The sequence below is a fragment of the Leucopleurus acutus genome (assembly GCF_964270905.1).
Source record: "Leucopleurus acutus genome assembly, chromosome: 19".
NCBI lineage: Eukaryota > Metazoa > Chordata > Mammalia > Artiodactyla > Delphinidae > Leucopleurus > Leucopleurus acutus.
The window spans coordinates 53,468,010-53,489,741 of NC_139161.1; the positions used below are offsets into that span (position 1 = coordinate 53,468,010).

Genomic DNA, 21,732 nt, shown 5'->3' on the forward strand with positions numbered 1-21,732 from the left:
TGGTCAGTAGAATGGAGACAGAGGATAAAGATTTCCAAACTGGGTGACTTGGAGAATTGACACAACTTAGGGAAATGTTTCATTTCCTTTCGGGATTTTCTCAGATTTCGACATAACTCCCGTAACAACCCCAAAGTAAAACTGCTGTCAAGATCATAAGCTATGGATTTGTGGCTACTTGTGGCCATATTTACTAGACAGCTAACTTCTTTAAGTTCAGTACTCTGCCCAAGTCTGTTTTTGTATCCCATCCACCTATTCATCCAACCATCCGTCCTACACACACTTACTGAGTCCCTTCTATGTGCCAGCATGAATCTAGGGTCTTGGAAGAGAACAAGAGAGACAAGTACCTGACCTCAGGAAGCTGCTACTCCAGGGACAATAAATGCCTAACACTGTGCCTTTTGCAAAGTACTCAAATTTTTGTTGTTGTTGTTGTTGTTGTTAACTAATTGAATAAAGATTATTCAATTTGTTTAGACTAATTAGTATTAGTCCAGAACAGTAAGACCTCAAGCAAGGAAAATCTCTTACTTACATGTCATTCAAGGCAAGTCTCACAACAGCATCTTTAAAATCTACCGTAAGCAAATAATTTTTTAATTGTAAACCACTCTCATTTTTCTCCCTATTCACTGCTGGCTAAACGTTACCAGTAAGAAGTTTTAAATGTAACAGTAAAACTTAACAAAACAGCTCACAGAAGAACACAAGTGCAGGAGGGGAAAGGCCATCAGAAGTCATTATTTTGGCCTCTGACCTGAATTTGAGAAACCTCTGTGTGCTATTCTCGAGTCATCCAGGCAATCTAAAATCAAGCAAATAAAACCAAAGGGAACAATTCTTTACTTTTACCTTAATGTCACTGTCATGGTACCTGCAAAGTCGAAGGAGGACAGGAACGAGTGATTGAAAAAAAAAAAACACCACAGAATTCTTAGGTTTTGTCTTTTTTTAAATTGACATATAGTTGATGTACAATGTTGTGCTCATCTCTGCTGTACAGCAAAGTGACTCAGTTATACACATGTAGACTTTTCATGTTTCCATTATCGTTTATCACAGGATACTAAGTAGTTTTCTGTGCTATATATTACGACCTTGGTGTATAAAAACCTAAGAATTCTAAGTGAAAGATGAATTAGCTGCTCTGCCAGATGTCTGGTGACTGAGCGCCATCTGCTGGTTAGCGATTAAAGTACAAAATAAATGTTAACCAATAATTACCATTTATTACAAGCAGCTCCTTACTTTATTATACAGTGGAATCGTTTTTTTTTTTTTTTTTCCAAGAGAGGCCTCTTTTATTTATTTATTTATTTATTTATTTAATTTTTTTTTTGCAGTACACGGGCCTCTCACTGTTATGGCCTCTCCCGTTGCGGAGCACAGGCTCCGGACGCGCAGGCTCAGCGGCCATGGCTCACGGGCCCAGCCGCTCCGCGGCACGCGGGATCCTCCCGGACCGGGGCACGAACCCGTGTGCCCTGCATCGGCAGGCGGACTCTCAACCAGTGCGCCACCAGGGAAGCCCCCACAGTGGAGTCTTGAAAACACATTTAGAAAGAGAAAGAGTGAAAGTCAACAATATGCTTCCATATTACAAGGGAGTTTCTGTTGTGCCTTTTCGACACTCATTTCAATAACAAATGTTCTACATCTTCTTTCACTTTGTTCTGCATGACCAAACACACTTAAATGATAAATCCAATGAGAACCCAATGAGGCTGACAATTTGCATTTAGGCATTAGGCGTGCCCAGTGATTTCCATCTTTGCCTCAACCTGTTTTCCCCTTTATATGTGTTTCCATTCTCACTCATTTAAAGATACAAGGCACTAAAATATTCAATTAGTTGTGCAAATTAACACTGTTTTCTGGACAAAGATGCAAGTCCAGTAAAATGAAATTGGCTGGGAGTAGAATTAAACACTACAATGCTCTACAGTGTTAAAAATTCTATGCTAGAATTTTATATTTGTCAGCTGATGTACAAAAATCCAAATTTGGCATTGAAACTGTTGAAGGGTGTGAACAAATAATGTATATGCTCGAGATGCACAAAAGTACCGCCCATACAGTCATCATTTCCACCTCAATAACCTTGTTTCTTATCAATCTAGTTCATATCCAAAAACTCAAATTCATAATAACCATGGCATCCTCTCCCTCTGGAGCCAAGGCCCAGAAATCTGTAGTCTCCCTCAGGTGAATTTTTATGCAACCACCCAGGCACCAATACACAGATGGGTATGGAAATTACAGGTCTGGAAAGAGTAGGGTTAAAGAACGAGGGAAACCGTAAGCGGTACAAACCCTACTCACTCCACAACGGCGATCTCAAGTCTCATTCCATCCAGTTCTTCTCAACTCCTCCACCTCACATGGATCTCTCTCTTCTCCAATCTCCTAGACCATTTATGGCCCAGGCCACATCATTTAGCACATACTTATAAACCATCACGGACTCTTCTCCAATTGTGTTGAGCAGGATAGAAAGACGTGCCACCTCTGAATTCCCCTCTGCTAAGATCAGTGACCGCAAGTGTTCTGGAATGTTTACAGACCACTTCACAAAAGCACAAATATACACCTTCACAAATATTTCTCATCCAAACTTCACAACGTTTTGAGGAGTCATGATTATTTTCATTTTACAGAAGACGAAATGGAGTCAAGATTCACACCCAGGTTTTCTAACTGTAAACCCTCTGCTCCATCCACGGAATTACGTGTGCAAAGTTAGCAATCCTTGGCTGGATTCTACTAAGTGCAGTGAACAGGAGGGCAAAGTACTCAAAGCTAGTGAGAAGGAACAGATGATGAGCGTCCCTGCAAGGGACCACAATTCAGAGAAAGGGAGGCCTGAGAAACAAAACCCATAGCCAAGGTCAAAGAGATGAGCTCTAGTTCTCCTTCTGCCATTAACCCACCCTGGGCACGATGAGTTTCCTCATCTGTAAACCAAAAAAGTAATCCCTTCTCTGCTTACCTTGAAGATTATTATGACGGTCAAATAAAATAATCTGTATGAAAGTGCTTGGCAAATACAGAAGAGGGGGAGGGAGAAACAAAGCTTTTTTAAAAAATTTATTTATTTTATTTTTTGCTGCATTAGGTCTTCATTGCTGTGCACGGGCTTTCTCTAGTTGCGGCAAGTGGGGCCTGCTCTTGGTTGCGGTGCGCGGACTTCTCATTGCGGTGGCTTCTCTTGTGGAGCACAGGCTTCAGTAGTTGTGGCTGGCGGGCTCTAGAGCGCAGGCTCAGTAGTTGTGGTGCACGGGCTTAGTTGCTCCGCGGCACGTGGGATCTTCTGGACTAGGGCTCAAACCTGTGTCCCCTGCATTGGCAAGCGGATTCCTAACCACTATGCCACCAGGGAAGTCCTTCTTTTAATAGACAAAGTTTTTTTCTTTTTTCAGTTTCTTTACAATTTTCACTTATAAGAAGCACAAGTTGGAAAGTATTACAGAGGCTTTATAAAAAATAAGTCAACATAACTTACAATACAGTGTGTATAGGTAACTCCTTTCTTCTTCCTGTTTATTCACTGCCAGGAATTTGCTTCCTTTTTCAATTCCCAAGTGAGTTTTATCATTTAAAAGTAATGCATGAGGACTTCCCTGGTGGCGGAGTTGTTAAGAATCTGCCCGCCAATGCAGGGGACACGGGTTCGAGCCCTGGTCCGGGAAGACCCCACATGCCGTGGAGCAACTAAGCCCACAAGCCACAACTACTGAGCCTGTGCACCGCAACTACTGAGCCTGTGCACCGCAACTACTGAAACCCACGCCCCTAGAGCCCGTGCTCTGCAACGAGAAGCCACCGCACCACAAAGAGCAGCTCCCGCCCGCCGCAACTAGAGAAAGCTCACACCCAGCAAATGAAGACCCAACGCCGCAAAAAAAATAAATAAAAGTAATCATGCAGAAGTAGGAAATCTTTTTATTTTCCCCATCAAAAGTCACAACTGTACCAGTAGTTAAGGACTACAATTCAAAACAAGATACCATTTCTCACCCATCAGATCAGCATAACCCAACCAGTTCTGTAACACCCACCGACACCTACGGTGTAGGGAAATGGGCTCTCCCATATACCGTCAGAGGAAACGTAAAGCACTATAACTTTTAAGAAACAGACATGGCAGAACCTGTTACATTTTGAACACCCATACCTTTTGTCCCAATAACCCCACTTAGGGGAATCTGTCTTATAGAGGTAGAAGCCACAGTCTTCATGGATATTTACCACATCATCGTTTGTAATGGCAAAAAACTAAACCACCCAATATTCATCAAATGGGGAGTGGCTGGAAAAGTGACTGCCTATTTCTATCGTGAAATAATGCAGCTATTGAAGAGAATTTTGTTAAATCTATTTGTTAGAGGAATGCCCAAATTTAAATGAAAAACACTAAATTACAGAGTAATATGTAAAATTCTTTTTTTTCCACAAAATAGGAAAGGAAAATGCATATTCATGTAACTACACTTGTAAATATTTGTACAAGCACAGATAAATGTGGGGAGGTTAACACAGGTTACATCAGGAGAATGACACTGGAGGGAAGGAAGGGGGAGAGGGTATTAACTTTGGGTCATACCTCAGTGTAGACTGACTTGTTATAATGAGTGTGTATCGCGTGGATAATTTGTTTTAAATTCAATAAAAGATGAGTCATTTCCCCACAGGGCGGGAGAACCAGGGAAGGAGCGCTGATAAGTCAGCAAAGACCCACAGAAGTAAAGACCATCTCAGTGAAGACTATCAAAGGCACTGAAAGGGTTCCTCTCTTTCAAAATCAAGAATGGGAAGCAGAAACTAAAACCAAGAAATGCCAAAACCAAACATCTTTTTCCAGGGGGAGAAGAGCAATGGAAGAGAAAGATGTGACAGGAAAAGGAAGGAAGATGAAAGAGGGGGAAAGAAACAAGAATAAGCAGCTTGCAGATGGACGGGGAAAAAGTCTACAGAGAGGCCCTGAGGAGGAAGTTTAAACATGACAAATGGGTTTGCGGTGACACAGAGGAGGGGGGAAAAGATGAAAGAGAACTGAACGGTAAGCGATTCCTCCTCCAAAGTTGGACAGCCCAAGCAATCAACCCTTCTCTCCTCACTCTCAAGGGAGGAGAACCCTAACTTTTAAAAATCTAGAAACTGGGGCTTCCCTGGTGGTGCAGTGGTTGAGAGTCCGTCTGCCCATGCAGGGGACACGGGTTCATGCCCCGGTCCGCGAGCGTCCCACATGCCGCGGAGCCGCTGAGCCTGCGCGCCCGGAGCCTGTGCCGCAACGGGAGAGGCTACAACAATGAGAGGCCCACGTACAGCCAAAAAAAAAAAAAAAAAAAAAAAAAAATCTAGAAACTGGAAAGGTCTGAGTATGTCTCCCCTTCTATTGACTTACATCTCCATCTTGTGGCCTGTTCAAGACATAGCTGTGTATGTGTGTGCATACATACATACACACACGTACGGATACACAAGCGTCTCAGTGTATATATGCATGTATACTTATACATAAGTATACATGGCTATATACGTATACATACACATACACATGTAATATATACACTAAGCATATATGTAATGTAAGTATACATTATGCTATATATTGTAAGTATACGTGTATATGTAAGTATACTTATAAGTATATATACACATATGTATTACATAAAAGTGTGTATACATGTGTATTTACGAATTTTTAAATTCAAGTAGAACATATAGGCAAAGAAACCGAAGCGTAGAGCTCAAAGAATTCACAAAGTGAACACCCCCAGTTAATCACTACCCAGGATAAGAAACGGAGCGTAAGCAGAACCCCAGGACCTCCCATGCCCCCTTCTGGTCACTACGTCCCCCAAAGTGAACCACTTTCATTACTGATAACACCATATACAAGGCCTGCCTTTATAGGAATGGAATCCATACAGTACGCAAGCTTCTGCCTGGCTTATTTCACTCAGTGCTGTGTTTGTGAGATGCATCCAGTGTGCGGTGTGTGGCTGTAGATCGTTTCCTCTCATTAGGATCATTGTATAAAATACGCCATCATGTATTTATCCACTACAGTGTTGGTGTTCAGTGGTTGTTTCCAGGTGGGACTATTTGGAAGGATGCTATCAACACGTACATGTCTTTAGTACAGTTTTCAGAGAGCTTTCCAGAGTGGTTGTAAAATGATGGTCCCTCCAGCAGGACATGAGAACTCCAGTGGCTCCACATCTTAGTAACTCCTGAGACATCTGTAATTTTAATTTTAGCCAATCTGGCAGGCATAATGGTATGACAGCATGGTTTTAGTTTGCAATTTCCTGATGACTGGAGAGGCTGAATACCTTTTCATGTGTTCAGCCACTGGACATCCTCTTTTGTCAAGTACAACATCAAGTTGTCTGCCTATTTTTTCCCTAAGGAGTTTTTCTTGATTTATGGGGGCTCTTTATATATTCCGTGTCAAATATATCTTATGTGCCAGATATATTCACTGCAAATCTAGGTTCCCATTCTATGGCTTGGCTCTCACTCTCTCTGTGCTATCTTTTGATACACAGAATTTATTTTAAGGAAATCCAATTTACCATGCATCTCCTTCACATTCAGTCTTTGTGTTCTGTTTAAGAAATCTTTGCCTATTCTCAAGGTCATAAAGATATCTTCCTACATTTTCTTAAAGTTTTATTTTACCTTTCACATTTAGGTCTACAATCGTTCTGGAATCGATTTTCATGGAAGGTTGACTGTAGAGGCTAAGATTTGTTTTTTTTCCATGTGGACATTCAGCTGACCTAACACTATTTATTGAAAAGATCTTTTCTCCACTGCACTGCAGTGTCACCTGTCATAAATCATGTGACAACATGTGTATGGAGGGCTGTTTCTGGACTCTATTTTGATCCACTGGTTTACTGGCCTGTCCTTGTGCCAACACCACACTGCAGCTTTACGGTTAAGTCTTGATAAATGATCACGTGAGTGTTCAAAACTTTTTTTCTTCAAAATTGCCTTGGCTCTTCAAAATTACTGTACCTTAGAATCAGCTTAAGTGACAACAAAAAAAAACTGGCTGGGGAATCTAAACGGGTTTGCTCTGAATCTACAGATCAATTTTAAGAGAACTAACATCTTTACAGTACTGAGTCCTCCCAATCTGTGAACATGGTTATCCCTCTATTAGGTTTTCCTTCCTTTCTCTAAATGCTTTATAGTTTTTAGTATAGAGGTTTCATACTTTCATTTGACTTATTCCTACGTATCTCCTGTTTTTAAAATACTATTATAAATAGCACCTTTTAAGTTTGTTTTCATTTGGTATGTCTTTGCTGTCCAGCTTTCAAGACCTTCCTAGGAGAGGAACTACCAGGTTGCTGCTGCGAGCTCATGGACAGACCATGCTGTATCACACAGTGATAACTGGCCACCTTCATTGACTTGAGCAACAATGTGGGATTGCAACGACCGATATTTACCTAGGTCTTAACGTCTCTGGGTTTACTCCCTTGATCAGTCATCCAAATGGATAATCCTTCTTTACCATTAGTATCTATTTGGAAGTCAGGCTGCTAACAGAGCTTCTTTTCCTAGCCCACGGAGAAAAAAAAATCTGGGCTAAATGACCTTCAAGTGATAATCAGTCTTGTTAGTACACATAACTGAAACACTTCAAAAGAGCTACTGTCAAGTTTGAGACAATTTCAAGATACTTAAGAGTACTATTTAAACATCCTACTTCATAAGCCCCAAGATATACTGCTAGACAAAAAAGATAACGCACAGTAAAGAGGACATTTTACACTATAATTCACATTAAAAACTGAAAGGGTGAGAGTGACTGGAGATGTATGTGTATCCTTATACATGTGTATTACCTTTCTAGAAGGATACACAAAACTGTTAGAAGTTGCTGCCTCCAGGGAGGAAAAGGGAAAATGCATGCCAGAAGTGGGAGGGCACTCCAGTTTTCATCAATAACCTTTTTGTACAGTTGGGTGTTTACATGTGATACACATCTTTAAAAGTAAATTTATGTTTTACATTTTTTCAAAAGTATTCTATTCGTTCCCATTAACCACCGGAACATCCCAAAGCATCAACATTTTGGCCTGACAGTATCAACCAAACTGCCTCTTCCAGAAAAGTCAAAAGAAATACTTGGTCATATGACATATCCAGTTTTTCCCCCCAAGAAAACATGGTCACCGTACACTTTGCATGGCTAGTATCAGACCAGTAGTTAATACAGAAAAAAAACTGCTAAGGCAACATATATTCCAGATTTTTCAAGTCGGTCCATGTTTCAAACACTCCCTCTTGTCCCTAAGTATCAGTCCCCACAACAAATTAACCTATTTAACCTATGTTTCTCCAGAACATGGAGACAAAGTCAGAAGCTATTACCCCCCAAATGGAATTAAACAATTAACAAAATGCACAAGATCATCTGTCTACAGAAGCAGCCAGTTCTATGAAACTGTATAAATGTGTTGCTGTTGAAACTGGGTTCTACTTCGAAAGCACTTCTCCTAAACCTCTTCAGGAATACAGGTAAGAGTAAATAGCCCAGCTTCTTTAAACAGTGAACTAGAGATTTAAGGCAATTATCCAAGTTCCACTTGAACCTAAATAAAATAACCCAGAAGGCCAGTGAGCTACCACTTCTCTGGGATTTCAAGAACTTACTGAGGTCACAGTAGTGAGGAACCTGGAGTCTCTGGTGTCAGAAGAAACTTCAAGATGAAGAGAGTCACTGTTGCTAAGGGAACACAGAGGAGGGGTGGTACAGCAGTCCCACCCAACATCTCTATGTCCTTTCTCCCTTGTTATCAGAATTCAATTTTGTTCAAGGCTCCACTGCTCAGGGAACATAAGCCTGTCCTCAGTTTCAGTTCAGGGATGTATCTATCCTGAATAAACCAAGCCAATCATGGCAACTCCATTCCACCACGGCTCTTGGTATAACATAGCATGTGATACAATCCTAGCCTACTTCTGTTTTGAGCCAAAGTCTACTGTGAAGCTTCCAGGAGGTGTTGTTTTTCCCCCTCTTAGAAAATAACTGGAAAATACAAGAGAATCAACAGAAAAACTACTGAAAACAATGAGAATTAGACTGTTTACATATAATAGCATCCAGATATCCAGTTTTCATATAAACATCAAAAAGCATGACGAAATGAAAAACTGAATTTAAAACTACCACCCAAACGATAAAATACCTCAAAATAAATTAAACCAGAAATGTGTATTTGAAGAAAACATTCTGAAAGGCCTGAAAGATGGCTTGAACAAACAGAAAAAAAAACCCATATTCTTGGGTAGGAAAATTCAACATTATAAAGGATTAAGATTTCATGTAACCTCAATTTTTAAAAAACCACCAGTTATTTCTCTTTTTTGGAATTAGATTAGCTGATTTTGAGGGGTTTTTTAAATGAAAATTGTTTAAGTAGTACAATGACAAGACTAGCCCTATCATGTACTAAAACTTATAACAAAGCCACAAAATGGTATTAGCAGAGATCAATGAAATGCCTTACGAAGTCCAGAAATAGATCCAAACATATATGCGAATGTATTATACGATAAATCTCATCTCAGAATTTGTGAAGATGGATGACTCAGTAAAAAAAAAAAAATGTAGTCAGTCACAAAAATAGTCAAATAGGGAAAAAGTGTGATTCGTACTCTTCAAATTCCAAATGGATCAAATATTTAACAGAGTAAACAAATTTAACAAAAATTTAACATCAGAACTATCTTCATATACTAGATTGGAATAGGATACAAAATTTAATAACACTCTTTGGAGAAGACTGTATGGAAATAGGCAGTCACATAAGTTGCTAGCACAAGGTTAAACTGGTTCTATGAAAATTATAAATGCATATATCCTTTGGCCCAGCCATCCTTCTTCTAAGAACTTATCTAGAGATAGACCTAGACCTTCACACATATGAAATCCCTTATGTATAAGGTTATTCACCACTATATTTTTGTAATAAAAAAACTATGTAATATATATACACAAATGTAATAGAGTGGAAACAATACACATATCAATAGGAAACTAGTTAAATTACAGTAGTGCATACAATGAAATATAAGGCTATAAAAAAAACTAATGACAGAGGATTCAATTACAACATCAACCCTCATATTTCAAAAAAAGAAAAAACCCCAAAGCTAATGACAAAACCTCATGTGCTGGTTTGGGAAGATCTCCAGGATATTTAGATGACAAAAGAATGCTGTAGAATAATTTGTGTAGTATGCTACCGTTTGTGTAAAAGATGGAGCGAAATAAGAAAATATTCCTATTTGCTGGCATATATTCAAGAGAACCTTGGAAATATATACCAAAAATTATTAACACTGGTATTTGTTGAGGAGGGGGGCACACGGAGGGAGGCTTTTCACTGAACACTGTTAAGTGCTTTTAAAATGTCTCAGCCACGGGCTTCCCGGGTGGCGCAGTGGTTGAGAATCTGCCTGCTAATGCAGGGGACACGGGTTCGAGCCCTGGTCTGGGAGGATCCCACATGACGCGGAGCGACTAGGCCCGTGAGCCACAACTACTGAGCCTGCACGTCTGGAGTCTGTGCTCCGCAACAAGAGAGGCCGTGATAGTGAGAGGCCCGCGCACCGCGATGAAGAGTGGCGCCGGCTTGCCACAACTAGAGAAAGCCCTCGCACAGAAACGAAGACCCAGCACAGCAAAAATAAATAAATAAACTCCTACCCCCAACATCTTCCAAAAAAAAAAAAAAATAGAAAGTTTCGAAAAAAGAATGTCTCAGCCACGTGAATACATTACTTATGCAAGACACACCCTCCTTCCTCTCCTACTGAAGTCTGGAGTGTGGCTGGGAACTTTCTACAGGTATTCTCGACCAAGAGGAGGCGGTCTGAAGACGAAGGCAAAACAAAGACATGGCCAGAACCTGGATCATCACCGACTGTGGAATTAACCATCCCTCTCAATTCTCTAACTTGGAATTTATTATACAGAGGTATTTTTCCTTATGTAAGTGGTTTTGGGTAGGGTTATCTGTTCCCTGCAGCTAAGGGCATCGTGGCTGTAATACTAATGCGTGAGCTAAACCAGGCACCCCCTTGATGAGGGTAAGAACAATAAACACCGTCTTCTTTTCCAGACCTTTTAGGTGCTTTCCTTGGTCCTTCTCCTCCTCTGACTGCTGCAGACACAACCTCCCTTTCTAGTCTGCACTGTATATACCCATTTGCACTGAATTTCTGTCTTGTTTCCCCTGCCTGCCTGAACTCTTTCAGAATGAGCATTATAAAAGGCGAACAAACCCCACCAGGGTCGCCTCTCAGCCCACCTCATGTGCCTCTATTAACTTCTGATTCTAATCTCCGCTAATTAAGAAAGTAGGCAGACTATGTACCAAAGTTACTTATGTTTCCATCAAACCACCCCCAATCATCAGTGAGGCAGAGACAAAAAGTGAGGGGTTGCCCCAAGTCCCATTTCATGCGCCTCTTTGTGAGCGTAGTCAAAGACTACATTTCCCAGTCTCCCCGGCAGGCAAGTTGGAGCCATGTGATTGGTTACGGCCAACGGGCTGCTACATACGCAACTTCTAGGCGATGGCATATGAGAGGGGGTGAGGCCTCCACACCCTCTCTCTTCTCCCCTCACAGCGAGCATGAAGGTCTCGTGTCAAAGACAGCACAGCCACATGGTGGGAAACCCTGAATCACCCTTTGAAGGGAGCTGTCCCAGAGAACCACCAGACTCTATGTAAGGCAGGCAAAAAATGCTTTCATCTGCTATTCCCCTGAGGGTCCCAGGTTTGTTTACAGAGCCCAGCCTATCACATCCCGACTCAGTCTACCTTTCAATCAACAGAAATCTGCTGAGCGCCTGCTATATACCAAACTCCCACTAGGTATTTATAAAAGATACTGGAAAAACAAAAGATTTTCATTCAGTGAGCAAACAGTTCTTAACCATCGTGTTAGGTTTTGGTCCCCGTCCTCAAGGTATTTAAAATTTAGATGGAGAAACAAAATATAGGCTTGCAAAAAAAAAAAAAATATTAAAACCACATGGCTTCCCTAGCTAAATCAGCTCCCCACTAATATTCCCTCAAAGCACAATATATTTTTCTGCTGAACTGATTTTACTTATTTGTATGAATCTTTAATTCATGTCTTTCTTGCTGAACTGTAAAGAGCTCAAATGTAAAAACTAGATTTTGTTCGTTTGTTTAGGGTTTTTTTGCACTCAAAAGAAAAGCTTCCATTTACCACATTTTTTATTCCTTAACTAGTTTATTAAATTATCAGAGAAATTTAATATTCTTGACTGCACTTAATACCACCTTAGTTCAACTATCCTTGGGGTCACTCAAAGAGAGAGAAGCACATCTTTACTGATTTCAGCATATCCTTTACATGCCAGATGACCCAGAAAGTTAGTGTATTTCTGGGGCATAAGTAAAAAGGATAAATTATGGCTTATCCGTTGTCTCACAGCTAATGATGCAGGAGTATATTCCTCAGAGATTTCCTCTTCTGCAAGAGTCGGTTCATCATGTGTTCATAACTTCAAGCAACAAAGTATAAACGAATAATTTTTTAGGAAATCTCAGTACTATCAGATGGCAATCATCCTTCTTATAAATCAAGCTTTAAATTGAAAGAAAACATTCAATGATCTCAAATGGTAGAAGGGCAATACTTTTAATGGAATATTCAATGCAAATTTTTCTTTCGCCTCCCTTGGCTGCCAATACAGTGAAATGAAATATAAATTGGAAGTATATATATATTTTTTTAGCAGCTCCAAGGAAAAGTAAATATCTGAAATTAAATGTAAAGCTCACTCTAAGAAAATGTGAACATTTCATTTTCTTCTATTCTTTTGACGTTAGCAGTTGGTCTGCTTGTTAATATAGGATTCCTGACACATTACCATCTCAACCTCTAAATAACTTCCTATTTCCTATAATCCTCAATATACTTGGTGGTGTGAAGATTAAAGCTTACCCAATTAGCCACCCACTACAGCCGAGTTAATCACATAATCTCTGAGATGGTCACAGAGCACTGAAGTATGCAATGATTTTTTTTTCTCTCTTTACAAAGGTTTAACTAATTGTGAGAATTGGCAATGCTCTCAAATATAAAGGGCAGCGGGGTTTTCAATCCGAAGCTGTGTCACTGCTTTATAAATTAGGGCTTATCTTCTTCCAAGAGACATTGTTACAGAGACTTCTTTAACAAGTTTCCAAATGTCCTCAATTAGTCAACCGTTGCTTACTGAGACCAAGTCTCACATCAAGGCTTACTGCTTCAGAATAAGGATCAGTAATCCGTAAGGTAAAACTCAGACGCCATCACATGACAGCTACGCATTCAACTATGGGATTCCTACACTCGTGTCTGTTTAAAGGAAATGCTAATCCAAACTGAAGTTTGACAATACTCTCCTCTGCTTAACAAGTCCACATATGATGAGGAAGAGGAAAGAGGAGGAAAGTTTTGGGGGGCAGGGGATGGCAAAAGGACTCCTGAGAATGGGGGATGGGGGAGAGAGAGGAAGCAAAGACTTGGGGTGAGAAGAGGAGGCCACAGAGGAAACCAGAGAAGAGGGAAGAGCTCAGGAGGACAGGGAGGGTCGACAGTTTTCAGGGAGTCCTGGTTGGTCAACTGATCTTGCGGTGTTGCCGCCAGTCATTAGGGGGCTTCGCACTACCGATTAGCAGATCACCCCCAGTTCTCCAACAGTACCTGTGGTGATGGTCTAGCATGAATGACAAGATGTGCCAGAGAGCGCAGGTCTATAACACTTTCAAGTTCTGATAAGGCTTCCTGACCAATGTGCTTCTGTAGGTTGTGACCTAAAAGCAAGACGTGAGCCGGCCCCCACCCCCTGCCTCCCCCAGTGACAAAGCAACCCACAATGATATCAAGAATGACAGAAGCCATCAAAACTATTGGAGGAATCCAGAGATTAGGGAAGCAAACGGAAACGATGGAGGAGCCCAGAACTAGGAATCTGCAGGACTGAAGAAATCTTTGCGAGTCACCGGAGACCCTAAGAGCAATGGACGGGCAGGGGAGGGAATGAGGTTTCTCCAGGGACACAGCTGAAAGGTCCCCAACAAGGTCTCAGAAATGACCGGGCAGCCTGACAGTCAGGAGGTGGGAGGGCAAGATCGAACTGGGAACCCAAATCCAATTCATGTCTACAACTGAATTCAGATCCTCAGAAGGCTAGGTCCAAGCAAGAGTTATTTGGGTATGGGGGGTTGGGGAAGGAAGGGGAGGCCTCAAAGGTGGGGATTCGGGGTTAAAAAAAAAAAGGCAAAAGTAACTCTGACATGGGCATGTGGGTGAAATCAAAGACTGGAAACTCTGACCTCAAATCTAAGACAGTCTACTTCTAGCAATTTCCTTGAGTTTAACCTGTGTTCGTGCACACACTCATCCATACACGCACTGCCTGCCTCCATCGACTCTGCACTGCTGCCATCCTCCCTGACGAGCTGGGGTTGGGCAGTGCTATGTAGGTGTTCATTTCACAGCCCTTGAGTAGATTTCCCAGGGCTTCCTCTACATAAGAATTTGAGAATGGCTTTACCTTGTATGCATTTCCTTACCAATCAGATTCTCCTAGAATGTGTGTAGGACTTACTTTTTGGACAGTTATGGGCTGAACTGTGTCCGTCCCTCCCACCCCACCCCCACCCCGGCAAAACTCATTCGTTGAGGTCTTAACCCCCAGTAATCCAGAATGGAACAATATTTGGAGATAAGTTCTTTAAAGAGGCAGTTAAAGTGAGGTCACGAGGGTGGGCCCTAATCCAGTAAGAAAAGGAAATTTGGACACGGACACACACGCGGGTATGACAGAGAAGACAGAGGGGAAAACGGCCATCTACAAGCCGAGGAGAGAGGCCTGGAACAGATCCTGCTGTCATGGCCCTCAGGAGGAACCAACTCTGAAGGTGACACCTTAACCTTGGACTTCCAGCCACCAGAACTGTAAGAAAATACATTTCTGTTGTTTGAGCCACCCAGTCTGTGGTACTTCATTACAGTAGCCCTAGCAAACTAATACAGACAGGTATACAGACATGGGTCTAAAGCAATCCTAGCCCGACAAGGGTTCACCAATAATTCACCTTCCAGGCCACCTACCATTGTCTTTCCTCTTTCATACCTCAGTGACTTCCAGACTTCCTTTACAGGGAGCGATATCTAATTGCCGCACTGGTTTCTCATTCTCGGGCGCATTCCGTGGTGCCTGGAGTGGACCACCACGGTCTGCTCTATCCATTTTACCTCATCAAGCCAATCCTCAGAAGTCATGTCTCTCTACAGGGCTCACACACTTGTCAACTCTTCTGCAAGCTTACTTTGAATTCCTCTAGATTTCTGTGTCTGAATAAAACATCTATGGTTCCCTCAAAGTTTCATCTTGAGAGCATGGAAATCAGCCTGGCCGGTTACCTTCATTATTTCAAACCCTCAGGAATTAGTTACCCCTGCTTCAGTTTCCCCTCAGGCTGGTCTTTCTGTCCCTGGCCAGCCCAACCATTCACCCATAAGCAACACCTGCAGGCCCACCAGGTGGATCAGCCTTAAATTAAACAGGAGGAGCAGGGGGTGTCCTGGTGATAGGACTTCAGAGGCCTTGGTGGGCCTCCGTCCGACACACCTCTGCTACTGACCTGCTAAATTCCCTAAAATCTTCCTACCGCTTCATTTACTTTGGGCTTAAGGAGGCTTCAGCTAAAATACGTCCAGGAAGGTAAGTCGTTGCCATCATGGATTCCATTGCTAGAATCAATGTGCGACTGTTTACCATCAAGACCACAGCCAGCAAGCCGGGCACTGAGGAAAGGGACACAGAAGGAGCCGTGGGAGGTGAGAATAGGAGGGAGGAGAACCAGGTGCAGAACATGAAACGAGACTGGTCAGGGAGGCCAGGTCCCCCTCGAGCACTCATCTTGTAGTTGTAAAGGCTTTAGAGCTTACAAAGCCCTTCACGTTCCAATCACCTCACCTGGTCCAAACAATGAAAACGAGGCAGAACACACACACCCATTTTCAAGTCAATGATTCTGAAGCCCAGATGACTGACTAGGAAGCGACAGAGCCGAGCGCTTCTAATTCCTGGTCCAGCTCTTCTTATGGTGCAACGGTTAAGAGTTCCCATCTGAAGACACACAGATCTAGAGGAAATCCAAACTCTGAGACAGATTAGTCTTAGAATCATGTGCAAGTTACCTGACCCCTCCAAGCCTCAGCTTCTCTCCTGTAAAGTGGGATGTTATAAAGATATAACACTGCAGGCACGTACAGCTTAGCATAGCGCCCGGCACACAGAAAACACGCAGGTGTAAGCCGTTAGCGCTCATCTCTCGGCCCCGTGAAAGAAAGCAGTGGTTCTTACCCTGCCACCCACCCCCGAGGAGCTCCCCACCGTGTTACGGCTACCCAGGCCGCCCACCAGACACTCGTTCAGACTCTGCAAGTATATGGCCTGGACGCTTGTCTTTTTATTTATTTTTTTTAAAGCCTCGTAGGTGATTCTGATGCTGAGTCCCACAATTAAGAACAAGTGATATAAAGCAGTATTTCAAGCTGGAAGGGGCATTCAAGCCACCTGAGGATCTTGTTCAAATGCAGATTTAATTGAGTAGGGCGGGGGTGGGGTCTGAGACTACATTTCTAAACACAAACCCAGGTGACGCTGAACGTGAACAGGTAGGGCTTTAAGTAGCAAACAGATTATCACAGGAGAGAAGAGGGGTGACCAAAAAGAGATAGGGTGACAAGCAATAGGAGTAATTTTGACATACTGAGATCTAGAGAAGTCATTCTGGCTTATAGACGAGTTAACTTGAATTTTACGCTACTTGAAACAGCCTGTTTGTGGCCTATCAAATATACATTGTACACCTGTTTTAATCACTAAAGGAAAGGGCACACTAACCAGAAGTAAAGACCGTCCATGTTAAAAATAAAGATTAAAGGCCCCTCTTTCTGGGACGCCAACGTTAATCCTCCTTTGATAAGATTCACTTCCCAGGTGCCAAGTCCATCCTGTACCTGCTGTACGTATACATCCTGGCCTGTTTTTCTGAAACCTTGAAGAAATGTATCCCTGACTTGTTTAACGTACTTTGTTCTGACAAGATATAAAACTGTGCTAAAAACCCTGCTTCTCTGGAGCTATTTCTTAGAGTGATCTGGGAAGCAGGCTTCCAGGCTAGTCCTCAGTTTGGCTCCAATAAGACTCTTCTATTATTATTTTTCGTCGACCCAAGTGAGGGGGGGGGGGACCAAAAATCAACCATACCCTCCAGGAAGACCTAAGGCCCAGACTCAGCGGCGACCACTGCGCAGGCCGGACCTCGCTCGCTGGTAACTCGCTCCTCTTCCTCTGCAGCCACGCCGGACAAACCCGATAGGGCTGAGATTGAGAAAGTCGGTAAGTCGAGATTGAAGAAAACAGAAACAAAAGAGAAAAATCCACTGCCTTCAAAAGAAGCGACTGAACAGGAGAAGCAAGCAGGCGTGCCCTAAGGAGGCGCGCGCCGCCAACATGCACTGTACATTCCACAAGCACTACCTTATCTTACTTCTTGTAGCTGTTTAACTTTGTAAGATGCAAAGAGGTCGGATCAAGTTTAAATGACTGTGCTGCCCCTTTTCACATCGAAGAATGGAAAACTACTGACAACGAAGGCCGCGCCCGCCTCTCCCATCCACCTGTCTGGCTGGCAGGAAAGGAAAAGAACCTGCATGTTGGTGAAGGAGGAGGCTGGGTGGGACGGCAGTGAAATCTAGAATAAAGAGTAAGCTGGTCTCAAGGTGTCCTGTGGGCTGTAAAATGCAGTTTAATCAGGGTGCCATTTTTTGTTGTTGTTCAAATGATTTTAGTTATTAGAATGCACAATTTTTTTTAATATTCAAGTTTTAAAACCTGGGGGAAAAAAGACCTAAGGCCCAAGTGGGCCCCTTCAACATTAAACGACAATGAAGAGAAGCAGAGCCTGACACACAGGAGGCTCTCACCCAACAGTCACCGTCACTAGTCATCAGAACGGCCACCTCCACGACAGAGAAGGATGTCCGTGTCTTCTCCTCCTCCAACCATCACCTCTACTTGGCCCCTCCTCCCCTATGAAATTTGCTTCTCCCGCCCCACGCTACCTTTACTACATTTCTGGACTTCGATGTGAAGACCCGCCCTGATAGAGGACACTCTCTCCTCGCCCTGGATCCCCTTGCTCACCGGTTCTTTTTCACCAGCTCTGAATCACCACCTTCACCCTCCCACTTCACTCCTGCATCCGCCCGAGCAGAGTCCGGCACCACGATGAATCAGCCAGCTCACCAGAGGCTTCGGCGTCCGTTTACAAACCCTGCCCAGGACACAGCTCCTCCTTCCCTAACTCCTGGCTTTTATTTCTCCAAACGAGCAGCTCCAACGTTTCATCTAGCTTCCCAAATTTCAACGTTTCTTTCCACAAACCTTGGATCCCACGCTCCAGAGAAAGCTAGGACCCACCGGCAGCCGCTTCATCCTCTTCGGCTCGCCCTTGGGCTGTGGTTTTTCAAGTCTGGCTGCAGATCAGAATCACCTGGGGCCCCTCTAGGACCACGCCCTCCACGCCCCTGGATTTAATTGTCTGAGGCTGAGCCTCGTTAAAACCTCTTAAAAAAAAAACACCGCCCCTAGGAAGCAGTGTGACTCCTAACCAGGAACAAGCTGCCGCCCCACAATGAAGGCATCATCACCTCTCGTGCGGAAGGCGGGGAGAGGAGGGTTTTATCCTCATCTCATCTGTGATGGTTCCCACAATGACGTTAAGAGAGTTCTAGAAGCCGGGGGGAGGCCAGTTTTAAAGATGTCACAATTTATACTTCATTAACCTCAGCTGGGAAGGCCGGACCGCTTCTCTGCAGAGCCCGGTACAGAGCAGCCGACAACTCTGTAGAGTGTGAATTACTCTCCAGCAAAGAACAGAGAGAAGAATCCAACGGCCCCACGCCTCTAATTCCATGAGCCATGGACTACAACCTTTAGGACACATTTTTATAACAAGTCAATTTAAAAAAATCATTTTCAGGGACTTCCCTGGCGGCCCAGTGGTTAGGACGTCGCCTTCCAAAGCAGGAGGTGCCGGTTCGTTCGATCCCTAGTTGGGGAGCTAAGATCCCACATGCCCCGTGGCCAAAAAACCAAAACATAAAACAGAAGCAATATTGTAACAAATTCAATAAAGACTTTAAAAATGGTCCACATCAAAAAAATCTTTAAAAAATCATTTTCCAACACAGATAAGAACATGACTTCTAGAGTTTAAAAGGCAGCTAACATAGCAGAAAGCTCAACCTAAAGAATGAAAAGACATTTTCTGACTTTGTATTTTACCTAAATAGCCTTCCTCCAAGATGGGATTCAGCTGAACATATCTGGTTTACTAAATCTAGAAATTTAATGAAAACTACATTGCATAGAAAATGACAAACACTATAAATAAACAGACTATAATTTACTAGTTAAAGAAATTTTAAAAAAAGAAATTAAGCCATTCAGGAAATAGCTGTAATCTCTGCAAATAAATTTCACCCACCACATAAACCCTGTAAAGGAAAACATCGTACCTGATGAGATCTGGTTCTGCACCCTCGTTCTTAAAGGATGTCAGAAGTAGTCTCTCTCGAGTTACAAGATCATCCAAAAGGTTTTGTCTTCGGTCTCCTTCGAGCTGTGTTCTGCAGGCATCTCGTTAAGGTCCAAGAGCAGGTGAATTACCTCATTTGACCTATTAAGTTAAGTGAGCTCTCCAAGTCAGAAAGGACTGTTATAGGCTCTGATCAATCCTACCCAGAAGAGGCCTGAACCAACCTTCTCCTCCTGCTCTAACCTCAGACTTCACTGATCCTTCCAGTAAAGGACCTGGACAGAACCATCACAGAGGGACTTAACAAACACTGACACAGATCCGCCACACGAGATCCTTCACTGAGAAACACAGTTGGTAAACACGATTTTCCTCCCAGCGGCCACCCCTGAAATGTCCTTCCTCTCAACAGGGCAATGTGACTCAGGGAGTCATCAGGCTTTGAGTTTTAGGTCACGGTGGTCAAGCGTTTTTTTTAGACACTGATACCCTAAGACACTCTTCTAAAAAAGGAAAAAGAGAAAGAAAAGTTTTCTATGTTGCCCCCTTTCTTCCATGTTAATGAACACCTACTAACACACCTGGAATATATTTTGTAAAGGGCTACTTCATGCAACAGATTTGCTCTAAAAAGCTGTCACCATCGGCTCATTAAATACATTGCATGAGCTTTAATTCTCAACAGAATTACAAAGAAATAATCATATTTAATGTGTTAATCTACTAAGCACTCTTGACTAGGAGTCCAAAGGCCAGCTAGTCCTATTTTGATCCTTACCTACGATCCTGAACCAATTACTTCACCTTTTTGAATTTGTTTCTTCATGTGGCACCCAGATCATCTCTCACACCTCCTCCGGCACGATCCATGGCCACAGTTTTCCTGGTTCCAGTAAAAGTGAGATCACTACTTTGGATTTCTGGATTTATAGATACTTGTCCTTTCAAGAGGGGATATTAAACCCTGCATTTAGGCCCCAGAAGTTTGAGAACTTGGCAGAATCAAGTAAGTTTCCCTGGGTGGGAAAACCACGGCCCAGTGAATCTACTTTTGTTGATCATTTTGAATAGAAAAAGCTGGCCAGCTAGCAAAAAAAGCAAATAAACCCATCAAAAATGTTCCCCAGTAGCAGATATTAGTTAGAAAAATCATAAATCCCCCCCAAACCAATGTAACTAAGGAGTGTTAGTGACTTTGACTACTTAAAAAATAATAATGGATACATTCTCTCAACATTCCAGAATGCCACGCTTTCCTGAGAAAAATGACTACCATCACTTTTCCGTTTCCTGCTTGACTACAGACATTAAGAACCCATCTTGGAAACCGTGAAGTAACAACTGTAACTAAGAAACAGTGAGCTTAAGTCCTTCCTCTGTACTAATAAAAGGGCCAAATATTAGCCTTCTGATCAATGCAACACCAAGAATAAATATCAATGTGTTTCGAATCAGTGGCAAATTGTCAATAAAGCAGAAGCCTCTTCTATCTAAAAAAACGCTCCTGGGGGTGGGGAGAGACAGAACCTATGTCATGAATTATACAGGACAAAACTGAATTTTAATCATGGAAAACTATTAACTATATCACAATGCTGATTAGCCTTGTCTTCTGTTCTACACTCAACCTACTCTGGCAATCTGTGGTTTTGTTGGGATTTAGTTATCCAACCATCCAAGCGAGCATAAGCTGAACGATAATCCAATATTATAACTAAGCACAGATCTGACTGGCTCAGGGTTTAAACATAAAAAGTAAAATTACATATCATTAGAAGATGACTTTGGAGAACTTTCTAATACTCTTAGAGTAAGAAAGATCTTTCTAGTCAAGAATGAAAACCCAGAGGCCATGAAGGAAACACTAAATCTGGCTCTATAAAAATTTTAAATATCTGCAAAGTAAAATTACAAGTGACAAATTAATAGTGGCAAATTTTAAAACCGCAAAGGATATAACAGGGCATAGAAAAAAGAAACAACAATAATGCTAATCAAATGAAAAAAAATGCAGTTTCACATTAGTAAAAGAAATGCAAACTGAACCATGCTA

The 21,732-nt window shown here is 42.3% G+C and overlaps 1 protein-coding gene across 2 annotated transcripts in view; it reads right to left on the bottom strand.

The window, feature by feature from the left end:
• Nucleotides 1-21,732, bottom strand: part of STX8 (syntaxin 8) — a 241,486-nt gene that overhangs the window by 200,212 nt on the left and 19,542 nt on the right. The window contains exon 4 of one of the 2 annotated variants that reach the window (XM_082860317.1): nt 19,660-19,770. The exons of the other annotated variant lie outside the window; for it this stretch is intronic. Coding sequence (XP_082716443.1) covers nt 19,660-19,770 — 111 coding nt within the window. The remainder of the gene's footprint in view (nt 1-19,659; nt 19,771-21,732) is intronic. 2 annotated transcript variants of the gene reach the window in all.